This window comes from Ammospiza caudacuta, chromosome Z (assembly GCF_027887145.1).
Source record: "Ammospiza caudacuta isolate bAmmCau1 chromosome Z, bAmmCau1.pri, whole genome shotgun sequence".
NCBI classification, from domain to species: domain Eukaryota; kingdom Metazoa; phylum Chordata; class Aves; order Passeriformes; family Passerellidae; genus Ammospiza; species Ammospiza caudacuta.
The window spans coordinates 34,664,349-34,686,406 of record NC_080632.1 but is presented as its reverse complement, the minus strand read 5'-3'; the positions used below and the strand labels follow the sequence as shown (position 1 = coordinate 34,686,406).

Sequence of the window (22,058 nt, the reverse complement as noted above, 5' to 3'; positions counted from 1 at the left end):
ACAAGAATAGCAAAAGGCATCTTTTGCAGTAACTAAATATATTTTAAACTGTTATGATTCACTGAAATCTCATTCTGCATCAACAGACTACCTTAATGAAAACAATCAATGCTGGAAATGTGAACTTTCCAGAGGACAACTGCAGCTGGTCCTTCCTGCACTAAAACATCAAGCAGCTTTACTTCCACCACTTTGTCCTATAATGGTAAAATGTATTGAGCTAAGAGATGCACTAAGCAGAGCTGCTCTCGTTCCACAGAGAAAAGCAACCATCTCCTACTTTTAAAGTTACAAGATTCCAGTGACCAAAGCAAAATTTTCACATTGACTAAGCTATTAGAACAGAAATACTGCCTACCATTTTTTTAATAGGAAAAATTTAGTTTGTCAAAAAGTACCAAAGAGTAACAGAAATTTAACCACTTGGAACACACTAGTTCCAATGCCATTTTGAGACGTGCTTACGAGTCATCAAAACACAAGAGATATGTTTCCTTATCCAACTGAAATACTGTGAGAGTACATCAGGCAACTTTTGAAGAGCATCAGCATTTATAGGGCAAGAAGAAGAAAATATTTCTACATTGCCTAGCATCCATGCAATTAATGAGACATATTACAATGCAAGAACAACAGCTCCGCTCTCAGAGGCAGTATAGCAATGGATCAAAACTAACCACAATCCGGTGACGCACCTTGTTTCACAGACGTCCTTTAAAATACTTCACTTCTACACATAGGCTGATTTTCTTCACATGAATGATGAAAGATAAGCAGCACATGCTTTGAAATACAGGTAGAATCTTAAAAATTCTCCATATCTTCTCTCAGCCAATTTACATCAGCAGACAATATTTGCAAACAGCAGTATTTGTGATTGCATGACGATCCTAAGAGAGCTTTTGTCTTACAAAAAAGACCTGAAATTGAGTCTGGGCATGACTCTACTCTCTATAATGTGCCTAGCAGCCCTGTTGCCATCCCCCCCATCCATGAAACTACTTATGGAAATCAGACAGCAGAGCAGGCCATCGAACAGGATGAAGTAAAAAGCACAAATCACTGCACACTCCTGTATGCTCCACCATGCAAGGATAAACTTAGGCACTAAGTTATCATGAGGCAAACAGTAAGCAATAAAACCACCATCTCAAGCTCAGGATTTTAAGGTGAGACAGACTGAAAGATGAAGAATACTATTTTATTAGGTCACTCAAGCTTATCTCCACTTTGTCCACTGTTGGTCACCATCACCCCTCCACCCTGCCAACACACACAAACCAACCTGCTCTGCACGCCAGTGACTGAACAACACCCCAGTAATGTTGCCACCTTAAAACTAAAGCAACTTTGGGATACAGGACCCTGCTTGCTCTGTAGCAACTATTAGCAGAACAAACACTTGGACACACCTTTGCAAACTCACTGCCAACATCCACTATTTCCAAAATTTCTAGCATAAACAGATAAGCAAAGCCATAGTTGTAGCTGGCAAACTGACAGTTTATCCAGCTATTCTCATAAATTTGAAAAGCAAATGACCTGACAATAATGTATCTCCCTTGTCTCCCCTGGTAGCCGGAATTACTGTGTCTCTAATAAAAAGTGATCTAGTAACAGAAATACTTTATGAGTTAATAACACCTATCTTAGCTTGTTGATTTATTATTTTCAAATTGATCCATGAGCTTTACAGATAGACCTAATGACCTAATTTTTTCCTAACATGCAAACAGCTCAGAGCAGCCACTCTTATCATGAGACAAAAAGAACACTTATCAGATAACTAGATGTTATTATGGCTTGGTAGTATACTAGTTCTTGCTTTTGATTAATCTTATACACCTAAATTCAGCATGCTAAACCCATGGCTCAGGAAAAGTTTGTGAAATTACCAAGTATCTCAAAGCGGTAAGTTATCCCATGCTAAAATAATGAAGTATATAACTGCAGACAAAGTGAAAACAGGTAGTTTGACTAACACTTCAAACATGCATATCATTCCTATTAAATATGCAACACTTGAGCTATCAAACAAAACTAGCAGCACTGATTTACAGAGACCAAAAAAAAACACCTTAGAATACTTTTGTCAAAAATTTTAACAGCACTTCTAAATTAGAAAGACAAACTGCTACCACTTACAAGGCACACATTCCCACCACCCTTTTAAACACTTAACAATAGCAGAAAACATTCTAAGTAATTCACACATGGATCATTCCCCCAATGTGATTTCAAGGTCCTGAAATTCCTTCAGCATCAACAGTTTCAGGAGGCTAAGCAAAGCCCATAAGTGAATGGAATGCCTGTCATCCAGGTTATAATCTGCTGAATGAGAGTGGCTGCAGAGTTCTCCAACAATCCAAGGCAGGTACAAGCATTGTACAAGAAGTCCCCTCCCAGGCTAAACAAGAGGGCATCCTTCCCAGCAGCTGCCACATCATGAAAATTATGCTTACAAACAAAACCCCAAAATAAACACCCTAAAACAATTACATAAATGACTGTGTAACTGAACCCAGCAGCTGGAGACAGAAAGCAAGTAGCAAATGATATATCCCTCACTTACAAAAGTCCTGAACTATATTCTTATTAGCAAGCTCCGTATCACACCTAGCAACCAAATTTGAGAAGCAGAATCATGTTTCAGCAAGCAAATAAATACAGCAGAGATAACAAAAGCAGAGAGGACCACCAACAACTCCTATGCAGACCGGGCTTCAAGTATTAAGCACGCTTCCTACCTCTGATTGAATGACCCATCATCTAATTCATTGAATATGAATAATACTATCTCAGCTATTCAGGTTTCTTAGATCTGTTCTCAAGAATTTTTCTCCCAAACTATCTAGACAGACAAAGTCATGTCTTTTGCACAAGAAATAGAAGAAAGCAAGAGGAAAACTCACCAGGACAAGCTAGGCAATTTAATTCAACAATAAGACTGCAGTACGTCATACAATTCACTGAAAACCGTTTGTGTAGTACTGCACAGATTTAAACAGATCCAAAAAATACACTGACGGTATGAAAATAAAAGACAGTTAACAGCCTGTACTTCAGAGGATAAACTCTGGAGCTGAAATAAAGTAATTCTTACACTCTGATGCTTAAGAGATGGAAAGTATTCTAGAGAAAACACAATCACCGATATAAAAAAGTCACAGCTTGGTATTTTCCAACTGAGAAACATTAAATAAAACTGTATGTTTTTATCCTACCACAAAGCAAAGCTTTTTTTATCTCAAGACTCAAAATTTTCCTGTCTTTTGCTCCATGAACATTCAATTTATCCCCTCCCAAGCTCCAATTTATGACAATGTTGTTCCAAGGAACTGGAGAAGTACTAGATGCCAATAAAGATAACAGATCAAATGAAAGATAACACCTAAGTATTGTGTCTGTATAGATAAATAAACCTGCTCACTTCTTTTATTTGTACTGTTACCTCAACCAATCCCACTACAATAATCAAGACAAGCAAAGGCTCAGGAAACAAATCTGAAAACAAAAGGCTTCTTACATGTCTCCCAGCCAAACTTGTGCGGGTACAAATGCACCACACATGCACTACTAATGCACCTTTTGAGACTTTTTTATGTACTCACAAAAAGATGAAGCCCAGGTGATGAACACGCAGGGTGTTGAAGGAATCCAAACACAAGTAGCAAAATCGGAACACCAACACACGTACAGGCATCCTTATTTCCAGTCATACAGACATCGGGAGAAAACAACACCAGCCAGAAGGAAGTAACACGTGGGCAAAAATCGCCAGTGAGCACCTACGCTGGGACAGAAGCTAACTCCATGCCACCCACCACCGAGAGACCAGAAGGAGTCGGGACCCAGGCCCACGGCCGGAGCACGCTCTGCGACCACAGGCAGCCGGGAGCGGACATGCCGCGGCAGCAAGCGCGTGAGGGGCAGAGAGGAGCCGCTCCCGCCCCCGGACAGCCCCACAAGCGGCGGGAGAGAGCCCCGGCAGCCCACCACCGCACTGGCGACCGCTTTTGTTCTCCACCGAGACCGGCACAGACCCACCGCCTGTGCCCGCTCCGGGCCGCCTCCAAGCGCTCATCCCAGGGCAGACCCCACTACCTCTTTTCGGCCTGGGGAAGCTCTCGTGCAGGTGAAAGATGACTTTCTCCACAAAGTGCTGAATGTTGCTGTGCTCAGGGCCTCTGACAAACACCATCCAGTCGTGGGTGAAGCCCTCCACGGTGGGTTTCTTCCTGACCTGGGCTCGGTGCCCCAGCTCCAGCTTCACCTGGACGGCACACTGCGGGGGAAGAGGCGGGGAGCGGCCGGTGAGCGCCCCAACGAGCGGAGATGGGGCTGGCGGCCGGGGGGAACCGGACCCATCGCGGGCAGTACGCGGACACGCGGACACAACCGTACCACAAACATTGCAGAAAGGATTTGGTGGGGGGAGAGTTGGCAAAACCAGCAATGCACCGCTGAAACAACAATAAAACGGCCCCGCAGGCGAGGGCGTAGTACAGCCCTCGGTGTCACCGGGAGAGCGCGGGGAGGCGAGCCGGGCCCGCTGTCAGGGACGCCTCGGCGCCTCCGCGCTCGCTGCCCGCGCTGCGGCGGCAGGACCACGGCTCCCTCTAAGTGCGTGCGCGCGCCGCGCCGCCACCGGGAGCAGCGGGAGGCAGGGAAAGCCGCATGCGAAGAGAAATTCCCGGTCACGCCAGCCCCTTCCCGGCGGCGCCGTGCAGCGCGGGGCGGAGGGCTGGAGAAGACGCGCGCTACTCACTCACCGAGCCGGCCATGCCTGGGGCGCCGGTTTCGTCGGGGCGCTCGCTGCCGTCCCCCACCCCCACCGCGCAGCCCTAATTCATGAGGACGTGGAGGAGATGGCGGGCGCACAGAGAAGCGGCGAGCGGGAGGCAGGCATCCTCTGTTGTGCTGCTCCGGCCGGCGGCGGCGGCGGCTGCCGGCTCTGGCTCGCGGCTCCGGCTCCCCGCGCTCCCGCGCCCGCTCCCCGCCCGCGGCAGCCCCGGCGCTCGCCCCAACCCCGCCGGCCAGGGCAGCACCCGCCGCGCATGCGCACCGCGCTCCTGCCTGACACAGCGTGAGGGACACAGTAGTAAGTGCCGGGGGCGGCACCGGCCCCGCGCGACAGCCAATGGTGCGCAAGCTCCTCCGCGCGGCCCCGCCCCGGCCCGCCCGCCCTTAAAGGAACAGGTTGCGGCCCGGCCGGCACCCGCGGCACCGGGCCTGGCGGCAGCTCCGCCACAGGCGCTGCCCGCGCTAGCAAGCCCCCCCGAAAAGCCCTCGATGAACTCTCTTGCAAAAACAAAGAGAGGAGGACAGCAAGGGAATGCCCGACTTGCACAGGGACGGCAGGTGATGATGGGCACGCAGCAGGCAGGAAACAACAAACGCGTTTCTTCAACACGTTTGTAGCGCCAGCCGCTATTTCTACCTGTAACGGGCTGAGAGTCTCCTAAAACACGTCTACTGCCTCAAACATTTCCGTATCTCGTCCGGGTATGGCAGATAATGTGGGGCTTCCTGCCAGGGGAAAATACCACTGTGGAGATGAAGTGATTGACTGTGAATGTCTAAATCACGTGCTGACGTTCGTGAGATGACTATTTTTCAACAGCCATAAAATTGTCAAAAAATTGCCCGCATTAACTTTTGGCACATGGAAAACTGATTTAGTCCTTTCGGTGGCTGTATTTTTTACTGTCTTCGGTGACTGGGCACAGGGCACGCTTCCTGGGCCTTGCAGGTGCCACCGAGAGATGGCGCGCCGAGCCCTCGAGCTAATATCCTCATTTGACCTCTCCGGAGCACCACGACTTCTATCTTCTCTTTTCATTTCGGAAATGAGCGCACATTGCACAAAGTTTAGCATTTAATAATTCCTTCGAAACTACGGAGCTGCATTTCCTTTCTTAAAGATGTCGTAAGCCCTAATTAATAAAATCTGTACTAAGTATTGAAAAGGATTAATACAATTTGTAAAAATTCCACAAGTTACAACGTGACTTGAAATGTATATGAATATCTGTGTATATGAATATCCATGTTTTAAAATCCTGATGTGTATATCTGAAACTTCGCATATCTTCTAATAACCTTGAATTAGGCAAGCCAGCAAAAATAAGAACTCCTGCTGAGTCCATAAACACACTAAAGCTGATTCTGGCAAGTTTAGAACCTTGTTCTTGAGTAAGGACTGTGGATGCAAGGGCAGAGAGGCTGGACCACCATAGAGTTTAATGCAGAGTGCTGCCAGCTGTCAAGAGCCATCTGAACAGAGCATCATCTTCCTAGATTGGGATGCTACTGGAAGGAATGGAGCTTGATTGTTCTCTGGAGTCCTTCAGCACTGACTTATTTCTTATGTATTTCAACAAAGTTGTTTGTCCTCTTGACTTGAAATGGGACTGAATCACTGCAAACTGTTTTCCTATGACACATACCAAGTGTCACAGTAGAAATGCTTCTATTACCTAACTTCATTCATTCCAAGTGCCTTTTTCGCTAATTTAACTGAGACCACTCGGCTGAGTAATCATTACTCAGAAACATCTGCTGATTCATGCTCAAATTTGGAAAAAAGGAAGCTGTTTACTGTTTGTCAGTTGTGAAGCAATGTTGATTTTTAAACAAAAAAAAAAAAACCAAACGCAGCATTTGTATTCAAGCTGAAGGGGTTGAGATGCAATTACAGCTATTATTTTAAAATATAAAAATTTCATTAATTCCAAATATAATCTTTGACTGACAGGAGCAAAATCAAAGAACAATCTCGAGCTGTTAAGTGACAAACTGGTGCAACTATTGACTTCATTTTGGATTAACAGTTTAAATAAACATTCTTTGATCTCATTACAGCAGATGGATGTAATTATGTGCATATGAATGTGCAAAGACACTGGTTTAAAGAACTACAGAGTTATAAAGGTGAAGGCAATTTTCTACAAGTGCTATAGAGTACTGCTTAAACAAGGTTTACCAGGGAATAGTTACTCAGCTGCTGGAAAATAGGAGACATTTAAGTTACGTTCTTAGAGGTGTTTAACAACCTGAATGTTTATGTAATCAACTCCTGCAATGCTAAAAATGCTTGCACTTTTTATGTGTGCTGAAATGACTGATACAATTGTAGGCTTCCTGAAAGGCTCCAGTTCCTGTGTTCAGAAGTCTTCAGTCACACCTGCATCAAGCTGGACACATGTCCTGGTTTAGGGCAAATTTGTTAAAGAATCTGCAAAGGAGGGCCCCTCCAGAAAGCAAAACCCACACGGCTCCTCCCCCCCCAACCGGTTCGGGAAAAAATTCCTTGGAGAGAGGTGGAAAGAACCTGTTTATTTGACTGGCCCAGCACTCCCCAGCACACAAAATGAACAATACCCGATGACACCGCTCTGAGAAAGATGACAAAATCAGAAAGTCTCTTTCGGGGGTGATTGCTCTGTTCTCAGTCCCTCCGGCGCTGGGCAGCTGCTGCAGCTGAACCTTCGGTGTTCCCGGGTCCCAGTCCGGAGCAGGCTCGAGATGGTCACAGAAACAGGAGAGGAGAAACAGTCCGGGAAGGAATTTGGACTGTTTAGCTAGAACTAGCTAATAAGCAGATGCAAAAGCGGGAGGAGAAGCAAGAGCAGAAGAGCAAGCAAGCAAAGCAGCAAGCTGAAAGCAAGAAGTGAAAAACAGCCCTATGTACTGCTGTCTCAGTGTTCCTGATAAGAGAAACCCAAACAAATTTCCACTCTTCAGAGCCAGTCTTAAAGGCACAGAACAGATGAATGGGGATACAAGCATTATCACGTCACCCCAGGACAACACATGATGCATAGATCCCAGATCCCTGATTTACATGGAACACAAGTCAACATTTCTGCTCCGTATACAGCTGTGTATAGAGTGTAGAAGTGTTTGTGCAGCATTACATCTGACCTAAGAGGAGCTGTATTTCATAGCTGTACTGTTTCTGTTGTGCGGTGATTCCACACATGACTGAAAGGAATTGCTGCCTTTCTGTATTGTTTTCTTACACAAAGCAGATATGTCTTATGCCACAAAAAAGAAGACTGTTTCCCGGCTCATTTGGATACATTTAATTGTCTTCAATATTTTAAACACAGCTGTTTTAAATTTCTATTTGAAGTTTAAATTTTGTGACCCAAGTCTGACTGACTCTTAAATAGGCCTTGTTTTCAAATATTTCAAAATACACTATGAACTGAAAAAGCTGATATTACTGGCTATTAATGAAACCACTGTGCCTTTTCAATGTATCATCAGTCTGAATTTCTCTATATTTGAGTTCTTTTCTTATGCAGACAAAAAAAAAATCATAGCCAATCTTGATCCAAGCCAGATATTGATTACAATGGCCTGAATCAGAGCCAAAAAGTTAAAATAAGCCTACAGCTGATCTTACACATGCAACAAGGAATATGACTTAAAAAGTTTCTTTGTAATGCCACTCTGACTGCCAGGATCTAGTGGCAGAATACTATGTCTGGATTGGCTTTCTTTGGTTAGCTACAAATGATGAACAAATGCCAAGCAGCCTGAGCCAAATGTGTCCCTGTTTTGAGGTTTTATCCACTTGTTAATTTCTAACCACAAATCAAATGGAAAATAAGCACTTCAGATAGAAACATATAAACTCCCTTACCAATAGGAAGGATCTGGAAGACCAAGGCCTGCGTGATTTAGAAAACAATATAAAACCATTTATAATTCACCACTGGTCACCTCAGAGGAACATAGTAATAACAACAGAAGACAAATGCAAAAAGGGACCATGGCTGTGCACAATATTACAGTATAAAAGGTTGCTTGTTTTGTTTTTGTGATCTCTAGGGACACATAAGGAAATTCATCAAAAGTGGAAAAGTCTTCTTGAAAGACCTACAAGGAAGTGTTTAGGGGTTTATTTCCTCACAATAGTGGTGTCCCTAGAGGAAATGCTCCTATTAGTCAGAGAAATAAAGTCAAATGCTCTACTCTTTTTACAGCTAGAGAACCTGTTTTGGATTTCTCCAGCCATAGCCAGGACAGTCTGATCATATGTGCAAGGGAGCTATTAGGGAGTAACTTCAATGAAATCAGTGTTCTCAATTTCTGGCCTGACAGGAAATCTCTCCATTAGCCATCAGTCAAATATAAAGCAATTATGTGACCATCTTCACTCTGCATCAGGTTCTTGTGGTGGCAGCAACCTCAATTTGAATCCAAGTTATGGCACCAAAAACACTGTCATGGATTGACCCTGTCTGTATGCCAGGCACTCACCAACATCTCTCTCTCACTCTCTTCTGCAGCTGGACAGGGGAGAGAAAATACAACGAAGGGTTCATAGGCTGAGATAGAGATATAGGGAGACTACTCATGAAATATTGTCATGAAGGAAACAGGCTTGAATTAGAGATATTAACTAAATTTATTACTAACAAAATCAATAATGAGAAATAAAGTAAAACCTTAAAACACCTTATTCCCACTCCTCCTTCTTTCCCAGCTCTACCTCCTTCCCCCGAGCAGCACGTGGAGACAGGGCATGGGGGTTATGGTCAGTTCATCACATGTTGTTTCTCCCACTGCTCAGGAAGGGGACTCCTTCCCCTGCTCCAGTGTGGGGTGTCTCATGGGAGATGTTCTCCATGAACTTCTCCAATGTGAGTCCATCCCATGGGTAAGTCCTCCACAAACTGCTGCAATGTGGGTCACTCTTCTACAGGGTGCAGTCCTTCAAGAACAGGCTGCTCCAGCCTGGGTCCCCCATGGATCACAATTCCTCCCAGGAAATCTGCTCTGGTGTGGGCTCCTCTCTCCCCAGGTCCCTGCCAGGAGCCTGCTCCAGCACAGGCCTCCCACGGGGTCCCAGCCTCCTCTCAGGCACCCCCTGCTCAGCTGTGGGTCTCCTCCACAGGCTTTAGGTGGATCTCTGCATCCCTGTGATCCTCCATGGGCTGCAGCTGCTTCAACATGGTCTGCACCATGGGCTGCAGGGGAATCTCAGCTCCTGTCCCTTCTGCTGCACTGACCTTGTGTTTGCAGAGCTGTTCCTCTTCTCTGGCTGCAGTTCTGCATATCTGCACAACACTTCTATTTTCCTTCTAAAATCTGTTATCACAGAGATGTTGCCACCATTTCTGATTGGCCCAATCTTGGCCAGTGGCACGTTCATCTTGGAGCTGGTTGACTTTGGCTCTGCCAAACATGGAGGAAGCTTCCAGGAACTTCTCACAAGAGCAATCCCTGTAGCTGCCACTACCAAAATCCTGGCCATGCAAACCCAGTATACCACTATTAGTTACCATTAGTTACCATTAAAAGTTGACCATTATCTAATTCAGGAATTTATACATAAGATGACCACCATGTCTTGGTCATAGAATACTTATGTTATTCTACAGCTTCATTGCAAGAGTATCAGAAAGGTACAAGACTACACTATCTTCACTTTCATTGTGAGAGCCATAAACTAGCCAAACCTTTATTCCCAGTATCACTACAAAATGAGAATCTGAAATTGCTTAACATTACCTTGGTGAAAAACTTCTAGTGAAAACCAGATTTTTAAATCAGTGATAAGTACTCATATTGCCACTGGGTCTTAGCTGTCCTTATCTTTAATGAATCCTTGATTATGCCCTCACTGATTCAGAAGGTAGTTTTACTCCAACTTTATGGATGGCAAATTGAAACAAAGAGACTAAATTATTTAACCAGGAAAAAAACAGATAAGGTATGAAGGTTGAAAGCAATTAAACACAGTGAGAAGAAAGCTTGGCCCTGAAAAAAATAGAAAAAATTAAGAAATAGAAAAAATCATGTAAGCAAAAGCAGTATTGGAGAACAGAGAAACTGAAGTACACACCTAGTTCAATATTTGAGAGAACATTGCAAAGTTTAAGGAATATATTACATATATATTTTCAGACATCTGGCCTTAGGAGCTTGATAGGTGTCGCAGACATTTTTTCATAGAAATTCTTTCTTTGGGATTTGTGTATCTTCTGGGAAGCAGAGGCCCCAGAGAGAGAATGTAAACAATGATTATCAGCTGCTGTGGAATGCAATAGGATGCACCTGTAATTGGTTCATGTTCCATGTGTACAATTAAGGGCCAATCACAGGGCAAGCTCTCTGGAACACAGGACAGAGAACTCTCTTGTTTTTAGATTTTTTTCTATGCTATTCTTAGCTTAGCAGCCTTTGCAACTTCTCTCCTTATTCTTTTTAGTATAGTTATAATGTATTATATATCATATATCAATAAATCCAGCCTTCTGATCATCAAACAAGATTCTCATCCTTCTCTCACCCTGGAGACCTTAACCAGGTCACTGTAATAGATAGGTACTTTTCAGAAATCTAAACAAAATCATATGAATATGATACATATGAATATAGCAACTTTCATATATTAGAAAGCTGTAAAGCATGATTGGTCATTATACAGGAGTCAGCCAATAATCACAGCATAGTGAGGAAGCCAGAAGTAATTTTTATGAAGTTGTAGAGGGGAACAAAACAGAATTGAGATGGCTAGACATGTTTTGCCAGCTGCTAGAAGGGGTTCAATGAATCTGCAGTCTGTATATTCTGACTTACCATTCAGGATTCAGATGCCCTTCCATATAAGCTCTGTGTGGTCCACTGAATTCAATAGATTTTACTAGTAAGCAGGTGTACTTCATTTACATTTCTCCTAATGGTAGGCACCCCTCAATGAACAATGAATTTCCTATCAGAATGCTTTTCATCACCATATGTCATCAATTCCAGACACTTTTACATATATTTACAATTTCCAATAAAAACTTCCCAGCTCTCCAAAAGATACAAATGCAAAAAGCATGCTATCCTGATTTACTACAATTTCCACCTTTCAATGCTCTGCTGCCTCACCCATTCTCCATTATTTGTTCCTCAGACAGCATATTTAAACTGACAAAAATTATACATTTTATCCACTTCAGACTGCAAATACATACAAATATGTGTGTGTGTGTGTGTGTGTGTGTAGAAAGTAAATATTATATATATATATATATATAAACGTAGAGCAAGAGCAATAGTTTCCCATCACATCATTCATCAATGTTCTTCAATGTTCTGCCCTTGCATCCCCACCTCAAGGAAATCCTTGAGAGGCTAGGGTAAAAAGGTGCCATGATTCTTATGAAAATGCATGCCAGGAGTCTTGCAATCTTTCAGGGGAATTCTAGGAAGAGATACAGTCTCCAGTCAGGCTCATTGTCTCCAGGCTAAACAACCCCAGCTCCCTCAAGTGCTACTTGTATATTTTGTCCTCCAGACCCTCCAAAAGCTTTGCTCTCTTTCTCTGGATATATGCTCGGGCAAAATGCCTGTTCTGTAGTGAAGGAGGGGCCCAAAACTGAACACAGGATTCAAGGTGCAGCCTCACCAGTAAGGGGATGATCACTTCTTTGGTCTTGCTAAAGTCACATGATGACTTGCAAACACACACTGAGTAAATCAAAACAAATTAATAGTCTTGTTAATCTCAGTGACAACAATTGGAATACTCATGTGTTTTAGGGACTCTGAGCAGTCTTCTTGTAGTTTAGTGACATTAGCTAATGTTCATTTAAAGAAAAAAATGGAGCATAAAACAATCTAAATCACATCCTTAACTTCATTACTTAGGTTTTGCTGTGCTGTATCATGTAAATGAAAGTAGAATGCAGTTTGTTATTTTGCAGTCTAGAGAGGTTCAGCTTCCATTACTGGTCCTTGGCTGTCCACAGTGTATCTCATTCATTGTTGCGCATGAGAGTATGAAGATGAACTACCTAAAAAGTTACGTCTGGATTGTGCAAAGGAACAACAACAGTTACGTCTCCCTGCAGTTTCCTTGAAGTGTTCATCACCTGCTCATACTAGTGATGTTTGGCCCCACTGTATGTTTTCAAAGTTATATTATCCAGCACTAGAAGTGACATCATGGGCACATAGTGGCAATAAGGTTTGAGTTGTGTACTGTTTCAAAAGTATTTCCGCCTTGTGTGGGACATAAATTTGTTACAGTGTATTCCACAACAAGACGGTGACTTCTTTCTAATATTGTAACTATTGTTGCCACTGATTTAATAAAATCAGATCTAGTTGTACTAGATCAGAGTAGTATGAAACCAGTCTCTGGTGAGGTCCTAATTTCAGTGTTATCACCCCACTAGCTATTCACTTGCATTCATGAAAAAATATATTAAAGGGCTTTGTAGGATCCATGAGCCTGAGAGTGAGAACTGATGCCAAAAATTCTTCTATCTCTTTAAAACTCTCTGCCACTCGATACAATCCATGGGACACTGAAATAGTCCAAAAGCGCAATTATCTTTGTCAGAAGTATGCCTCAAACTTTGTATATTACCCTTCAGTAAAGCAAGTGCTGTACAGACAGTCAAAAAATGCCATGGGCCTTGCTTGCACTAACACTAGCACAGGAGAGACTTTTTATCTATCAATTCCTACAGGATAAAGTTCAGCATGGCATTTCAAGCCTAATCTTGTGAGTCGCAGAGTTCTCCCTGGGAAGAGTTAAGCAATTTTCACTCTTACTCATCTCAATAGCCCGTGAGGATACAAATCAGGGACAAATCGGCTTTTCTCAGTTCTGCCCTCACACTGGATTTGCATTGAAGTCCATGGAAGCTCTGCATGGGTGGAGTGATGGCCCTTCATAGCTGACTAGTGTTTGGAGCAAAGCCAGCTGCGTTGAAAGTTGAATGCATTTTAGATGAGTCTTCTTAGTTATAATGGCTAAAGACTTAGCTGACTAGGCAGGTCCATTTGCTAAAAGCGTATTTCATTATCAGGCTCAAGAGATTTAAAATAAATATATTTCAATAGTGGTAGGCTTTGCTGCTATTGATTTCTGCAATATATTCTTAACTGGAACTTTTATTTCTCTGCTTCATGATTAAAGCCAGAATTGCGTTCTGGTTTGGATAAAATTCCATGTAAGAAATGAGATATGCAGATTAGGCCATTATCAGTGCTATGATTTTCATTTGCATAGCAACCTTCAGTGGGAGACCTTACAGCACACTACAAATGCTGCCAAGAGAACCTTCTGGCATTTCTTGAGAGCATTACCATGCAATACCCCTCATGAGATTAGATTGTCCCATAATCAAACAACTTAGAATATCCTAGAAAACATGTAACTGGAGACAAGGACTCCTGCCTAGTGTTTTTCCTGGAGGAAAATTCACAAGCCAGAGAACAGGGCCCTTTTCACAGATTTGCTGACCCTTTTAAGGACTCTTGTCACATAAACTGGAGGGTGGTAGTCCTATTTGGTAGCCCAATGCAAGCTAGCCGAATTCTATTTTTATTAGTTTTTATATAACAGATAGACCATATTAAGACCTGCAGAAATTGTGTTGGAGACACCACCCAAAGGTGTCAAATTTCTTTCAAAAGGGAAAACTGATTTCAAAAATTTTCTAGGGAAAACATTTTTCTGCATGATCTGCAGCAGATATGAACTGCTCTGAATCAAACCCAGTTTTAACTTTGACACTGATGCTACCTTCAAAACCTCCAAGTATTTCTACTACTTTAATGGAAGACCTTGAAAGCTGGGGACACCACTTCAGGCCACTACAGGAGACCTATCTCGGTTTCACAGCCAGGCTCTATAAGCCTTGCAAGTTGAAAGACAATCAAAAGCAATATCTGTAAATTGAAGTATGTCTTGTAAGAGATATCTTCTGCTCTTGTCCTGCTTCTGAGATATCAGCCTAGAAAAATATGTAATTAAAACAGATTGAGACCATAGGACAGTAAATGGTTTCACGAAGATGAGATGGGCTCCTTTTGTCTCAAGACACAGCTGAGTCTCTGGAGCTACCAAGAGCCCTTTGTGAGAGCATTCCTGTTACATACAGTGTTCTTGTGCCTCAATGTCCTCAGATGACCTGCATGAAACTCAGGACTTAGAAACAGTGCTAGCAATTACACATCACAGTCAAGTAATCCATAGAAGGGATTTGATACTCCTAATATTCTCACACCAAGTATGAAACCTCTGGTGAGCTGCTTGTCAAAGCAAGATGCTTCACAGTATAAGCACACATCAATGGTCTGCACCAAAATAAATTACTACGTGCTCCTTTAATTTCAGGAGATCTCATTACAGTTTGCATCAAATTGAAAGCTATTTTGGCTAATGCTCATTTGGGCAGTAGCCTACTTAGAACGGTACTTGGAACTACAGCTCCCATGTCTAGGGCATAACATGGAGCTAACACACAGGTGGAGAAGTTTCCCTGCATGGCATGCTACTGAGATGCACATCACCTGTCAGGCAAGCTCTGCAACCTGGAATTATAAAATGAAAACTTCTGTACAGGCAGTCAAAAATGCCATGGGCCTTGCTTGCACTAATACAAAGAGACTTTTTATCTATGAATTCCTACAGCATAAAGTTCAGTAAGGCATTTCAAGGCTAATCTTTGAGTTGCAGAGTTCTCCCTGGCAAGAGTTAAGCAATCTCCACTCTTATTCATCTCAATAACCTGTGAGGATACAAATCAGGGACTTTTTTCTCAGTTCTGCCCTCACGCTGGATCTGCATCAAAGTGCACGAATGCTCTGAATGGGTGGAGTGATGGCCCTTCATAGCTGACTATTAATCTCAAAATGTCAACAATAGCAAGATGTTCTTAGATGAAGCAGAAAGCACGGAATGGGCAGACAAGACTGAACAATCCCTTTGGATTCATGGCACCACCTATGGCGACCTGGAGATGGACTGAAATACATCCTTGTGAAAGCTCCTACAGGTCCTTTTTCCTCATTTTATGATACTTCAGCAGCAGGCAGACACGGGAGCCCATCTTAGCCCGAGTGTACTGAGCCAAAAGCCACGTCACAAATACTTGTATGTGCTGCTTGAAAACGGCTGCTGCAGAGAGGTCACAGATAAAGCCAGCAGCCCACATGTTCTCTAGGGTCTGACTGATCTTCCCTTTGCATTGTACACCTGTAGGCAGCTCAAGAGAATACAGTGAGTCACTTCTGGGCTTTTAGTGCCTCTTGGAAGTGGCAGTCTATGTGTTTCCACCAATTCAATGTAGGCAGTGGCAGGGTTCTTTGGGTACTATAAACTGCCTACAGCTTTAGCTGGTGAAACTGAAAACAATGTATTCCTGATGTTTTTAAATGAAAAGACTGAAGAAATACTAGACAGACTTGTCTGCATTTACTTTTGTTTTTCATTTGTCAGCATTCTACTACTTTCAGCTCAAACCAACTCAGAGAAGATAAGCTTGAGAGAAAATAATCTAACCTGAGAGAATAACATAACCATTTTCAAACAAATTCCTTTCAAAATATTTCTGAATTTTTCTGAATATATTTTCACTGGCAGGCATTCTTATGTTATATGTGCCTTGCAGAAGGTGTGTGTTGCTTTGATGTCAGGGAACAGAAGAGCTACTTTGCATTAAACTAATAATCTTAAAAGAATACAGAATACGCACACAGATGTGTGGTTACCAGTTAGTGGCAGGGCAGTTACCGAAATACATCAGAACTGAGTTTAAACTCTTATTTCGTCTCTGAGACAGCTGCACCCTCGATGTTCTTAGAGGTGTTTTGCAACCTAAGTGATTCTGTGATTACGTGGCACCCTGTAGCAACCAGAACACCATTTATTCTTCACGTCCATAGTCTTCCTGATGCTCCTGCACTCGCTGATGACTGCCTGCCACAGCATTTAGAGGCTGACACACCCACTCCGCAGTACTTTCGAAGCCGATGAAGGCCCGTGTGCCACCGCGGAGCCCCGGCCCGTCCCCGCGGCAGGGCCAGCGCGGCTCCTCTGCCCCGTCGCGCCTGCGCCAGCCGCCGCGCATGCGGGCTGTGCGCGGCCGGTTGCGGGCGGCGGCGCGGCCGTGGTGGAGGCGCAGCGAGCCCGGCCCAGCCCGGCCCGGCCGAGGTGAGGGGCCCCGGGGAGCGCGGGACGGGCGGCGGGAGCGATCCGCGGCGTCAGGGCGGCAGCGAAGTAAAGGCAGTTGCTGCTACTGCCCTGTGAGAGGGGGTGTTGTTTGTTTTACGGTTTTGTTTAAAGCTGGTCGCTCTGAGACGTTTGACTTTGTCGCACGCAAGCGGTGAGGGTGTGCGCAGGTGTTCTCGCTCCTGGCTGGGTAGGAACACCAGTTTAATCGAGAATCCTTAAAAAGGAGCCACAGGGTCTCAGATCACAGGCGAGAAATATGGTCTCAGTGCTCCCTGCACTCAGTTTCTTTTATGTAGCCTAATTTACCTTGACAAAGTTTCTTTTGGAGAACTGGACCAGATCCGAAAGTGTAATGCAGTGACAGCCTCTCTGTGGTTCACTTGAATTAGCAATGCTTTTCCGTCTTAGCAGTAGAATGCTTTATTAGATTTGCGTGGCAAGGATATGGTAGTAGAAGAGTTACAGGGGTGGCCTCTGGGAGAAGCTGCTAAAACCTCACATCTGACACAGCCAATGCCAGAGGGCTCCAAATGGACCAGCCACTGGCCAAGGCCAAGCCCATCAGTTATCCTCGGGGATAACAAGTTTAAGAAGGTGAAAAACTGCTACACAACAGCAGCCCGAAGAGAGAAGTGAGAACATGAGAGAAACAGCCCTGCAGACACCAAGGTGCAGAAGGCGGGAGACGAGATGCTCTGGGTGCTGGAGCAGAGATTGCTCTGCAGCCCATGGTGAAGACTGTGGTAAAGTAGCTCGTGTGTGTTTTGCAGCCCATAGAAGTCTGTGGTGAAGCAGGTGTCCACCTGCAGCCAGTGGAGAACCCCATGCTAGACTGGTTGGATGCCCAAAGGAGGCTGTGCTGGCTTCTGAAAGGACCAGTGGGACCATGAAGGCAGGAACCCATGCTGGCAAGACTTAGGATCCACAGTTGAGCAGTTTGTTCCTGATCAACTGTACCCCATAGAAGAGACCCCCGCTGGAGCAGTTAATGAAGAACTGCAAACTGTGGTTGAGATCCCGTGCTGGAGCTGGGAAAAGTGTGACTGACCTAATTTCCTGACCCCCTACTCCAGTTAGGGGGAAGAGGTAGAGAAGTTGGTAGTGAGTGAAGTTGACCCCAGAAGGAAGGAAAGATGGGGGGAATGTGTTTCTAAATGTTTTTGTATTTCTTACTATTCTACTCAGTTTTCTTTAGTAAAAAGAAATTTTCTTGGCTTGTGTCAGTTTTCCCTATAACAGTAATTGCTGAGTGATCTTCCTGTCATTATGTCATAAACCCTTAATCATATTTTTGCCCCTTTTCCAGTTGAGGGGCAGTGGTAGAACAACTTAGTGGCTATCTTGCAGTAAGTCAAGCTTAAGGCTACACAGATGCTTATCACAGGCAGAGATAGGGCCTGAATTCAGCAGAGATGATGGAGATAAGGGGGCTGAGCTCCTTTCCCTGTGAGGATCCTTTCGCTGTGGTTTCTAGGACTGTGCAGCTGGGAGGAGGGACAGTTGAACAGTGGTAGCCAGTAGCAGTGCTGGCACCAGGGGGAGGGGATGAAAAGGCATAGTCAGGCGCTTCACAGGAGTTCATGGGAAAAGAGCTAAAGCCTAGTAATGGAGAGAATGCTTTTGTTGATCAGGAGAGCTCAGTAAAGTGGTGCCTTCCCTGATCTTGGAAGGTTTTTAAAGCCAAACTGAAGCAAAGCCTTGAGCAACCTGGTCTGACTACATGTCTGAGCTTCCTTTGGGAGGTTGAACAAAAAGCATCTTTAGGTCTCTGCCAGCCGTGATTATCCATGTATCCTCTAAATTTTATGGACATTCCATGTGGATACACAGTTACCTTTGCTTAAGGTGAGTGCTGAAGACTGAGGAATAGTTTAGGTAGTTTAGTTGCACTGATATAGCTGTTGCATTGTAACTATCCTGTGGATATTTAGTTTAGATTGAGAGAAATTTAGGATTTGTGTCTCATGCAAGGGCAACAGACTTCTAGTCTATCTGGAATAGCTGATTTGTACTTATATTGAAAGTATGTTCTGTGCTTGTAATAATTCTCTGTAGTAGTTTTTCCTTTTACTCATAATTACCTGATGAGAGATACAATATAATTCCAGTGTGTTCCTGTCAAAACTGTCCAGGAAGGAGCTTTACCTCATTTTGCTGCTTATTGGGTGGAACTGAGGGGGCTTAGGTTTATATATACAGATAGACTGATACATCTAGACATCTAGATCCACTGGAGTTATTAGCCATGCTCAACAGATCTAGGTATATCTGGAATTGTTTACTGTAGGAATATTTTTTTTTTAAAGCAAGATATCAGCTCTAGTTTAATGAGTGTTCATTTATTATATGGCTACCTATTGTCTCAAAATGCCATAACTTCTATTCTAAAACTATACATAGCATGCCAGCATCAGTGTTGGTTTTTTCTCCTGCACTTTCAGACATGCAATCCACAAGTGTAAGGGAATACCTCACTGCTTAACTGTGAGGAATTTGTGTTCACTGATCTATTAATGTAGCTATTAATTTTGAGTTTTCCTGCCACAAATGGTGTTTTTTGTGGCACATAGAGTGTTGCTTGTATCCAGGCTTTAATTCCATCTTTTTTTTTTAAAGTAGCAAGATTCTGAATGTATGACACTGATAGCATGTCTTGAAATTTGAGTATTTTCCATGTATATGTTTCCTCAGTGCTTATTGCAAAGGATTACACTTAGGTTTTCAACAAGTACTAGCTTTTTTGGTGTTTTGAGGAAGCCATTCCAAGGTACTGGAGGTAAGTTTACAGTAAACTGAAATATTTGAGAATTTGCAGTGGCCATCAGTTTCATTGGTGTGCAATAAACTGACTTCTAATTCCTCTTTAATGTGGGTTCATATGTGCTTGTGAGTACCTGCATATTCCAGTTTACAGGGAAGGTTTTCACTTCAGGTGTTCCAGCCCCTTACTACAATTACCATTTGTAGTCTCACAGGTTGGTCTTCTGTTTGTTTTACTTCTGCTTTTGCATGAAATGATGGAAAGTTTGTGGATAATTTTGCATTTTAAATCATATTTGTGAGACTGTTAATATTCCTTTTGAGCTCTCTCATTTTCAATTCAATGAAATATACTTAAAATGCTCCCAAGAATACATGCTCCTAGAGTACACATATGCTGTGCCATATGGAATGGTATATTTGTTGCAGCTTTAAGAAATGTCTGTAACCCATTCTTTGTGCAGGATCAATGAGTATTCACCATTTCTTGGGTTCAAGCCCAAAAGACAAAGTGATATGGTAGACTTCAGAGAGGGAAGAAAATGCTTTAATGCTTGCATCTGTTGTTAAATAACACATAAATATGGGGGGGGTGGAGAGCATGTAATACATGGTATGCTGTCCTTCCTAGTCCTAAGTATATTTTTTAAATCTCTCTTGCAGAGTGAAATTTAGTGTCATATGTCAGAGCCAGAATGTTGGATGACATCAAGAAGCGATTTGAATTTCCTAATGCAGTTGTTCAGTCACAGGTAACTTTTGGAAAGCATTAAGATAAATCAAGTTGTTTGTGGAAATGTTTGTTCCAACAGCTGCTGCTTATTTGCCTATCTGGGGTTTTTTTTCAAAGTCAGAAAACCAGAGAAACAGACTATTCCTAAATCACAATAAAATCCTAATTGCCCTCTCTGTGTAATTGAGACGCAGGCCATAATTACTCATCACTATAAAATCTCTTCAGGAAAATCAGAAACTTTCCATGACTGGAAGGTGGGAGTGTGGCCAAGTGGTTTTTAGTGACCTTGTGATCTCAAGACACCAGAAATTACCAGATGCTGTGTGTGGGGCTGAAATACTTTGTAATGTATCATAGAACTGCTCTGTTTCTTCCTTGGTGGTGAGAACTGATGAACTACTGCAGTCTTGTCTGTCCTCAAGGGATAAGTATATGCAGCTCAGCTCAGCCCCCTTTATTTTCTGATCCACACATTTGTTCCTTGTCGGTTTCACCTGAAATTATGATGTACAAAAAGTGTTTATCACAGTATGTTTAATGGACAGGAAAGAGTAATAGCAGTAATAGCCTCTGGTTCTTTACTTGGTAACATACATGTTCTTTACTTTGATAATTTCTCATTTCAGTGTTAAAAATGTATCTCTTTGGCTGTAAGTTCATTGCTAATTTCCCTGTTTTCTTCCTCTCCTGTTTTGTGTTTAGGATTAAATATGTACCCATTTGTTTGGTGAAATAAGTTGATCAGAATGCAGTCTGTGCAACCTGGTGCCTCTCTTGTCTCTTCATTTCAGTCAGTTCACTTGGTTTAACAGTAATTAGGTTTGAAAGAGACATCCAAGTCTACTTGTCATCAACTTGGCATTTGGGAGAGAAAGCCATGTTCCTGAAAGCTGGAGTTCATCTAAGGTCTAGCAGAGAGTCTTGCACTGCAGATGAGTTTATACCATTAGCCTTGATGAGTAGGACTCAGCATCTTCGAGGCAGTCAATTTTTCTTTAGTGCAGAATGTCCCTGTAGTACACTGTTGTATTCCTTAAATGTCTTGGCTCATTATTGCAGCTGCAAATCATTAAGGTCTGTTAATGTGCTTTGGTTGATTTTTTAAGGTCTGTTAATGTTCTTTGGCTGTTTTGATAGTTTCCACTTGTATTCTGACCCTGAAAAGCATTCTGTAATCTTCAAACTATAATCAGGTCAGGATTCAACTGCATAAGAGATGTCTTCTCTTTCTGGGACCAGCCAAGATATCTGCTCTGCAGAGTGTGTCTACACACTGATCAGAAAAGTGAGGAACTTGAGCACAGAATTGTAGGTCATGAAGTTTTATTGCTTAATCAAGTTCTAGAAATGCAGAGAACTAATCTGCATTTTGACTTTTCTCTATAGTTAGGTCACTGCAAAAGCCAAGTTTCTATTAATAAGCCCCTTTTCCTGTGTAACAGAAGTGTCTTAAGGATGTAGGTGTGAATTAACTTCTGAAGGTCCTTTTAAGCGGGAAAAATATGTTGGCTTCCCTTGTAAGTGCACTGAAAGACACCTGATCTGCCCGGGGAGCACACTGTTGCTCTTGTGATGGGTTCATTG

At 43.0% G+C, this 22,058-nt stretch overlaps 2 protein-coding genes across 3 annotated transcripts in view; one reads left to right on the top strand and one right to left on the bottom strand.

The window, feature by feature from the left end:
• The window catches only part of MLLT3 (MLLT3 super elongation complex subunit), a 120,071-nt gene extending 115,093 nt beyond the window's left edge, over positions 1 to 4,978 (bottom strand). For both annotated transcript variants that reach the window (XM_058823673.1, XM_058823674.1), the window contains exons 1-2: positions 4,773 to 4,978; positions 4,105 to 4,285 (exon numbers count right to left, since the gene is read on the bottom strand). In XM_058823673.1, the coding sequence (XP_058679656.1) occupies positions 4,105 to 4,285; positions 4,773 to 4,784 (193 nt within the window). In that variant the 5' untranslated portion in view covers positions 4,785 to 4,978. The remainder of the gene's footprint in view (positions 1 to 4,104; positions 4,286 to 4,772) is intronic.
• An 11,956-nt stretch (positions 4,979 to 16,934) lies between these two features.
• The window catches only part of FOCAD (focadhesin), an 89,639-nt gene continuing 84,515 nt past the window's right edge, over positions 16,935 to 22,058 (top strand). Inside the window, exons 1-2 of the mRNA XM_058823439.1 lie at positions 16,935 to 16,957; positions 20,402 to 20,490. Of these exons, the coding sequence (XP_058679422.1) occupies positions 20,434 to 20,490 (57 nt within the window). The 5' untranslated portion in view covers positions 16,935 to 16,957; positions 20,402 to 20,433. The remainder of the gene's footprint in view (positions 16,958 to 20,401; positions 20,491 to 22,058) is intronic.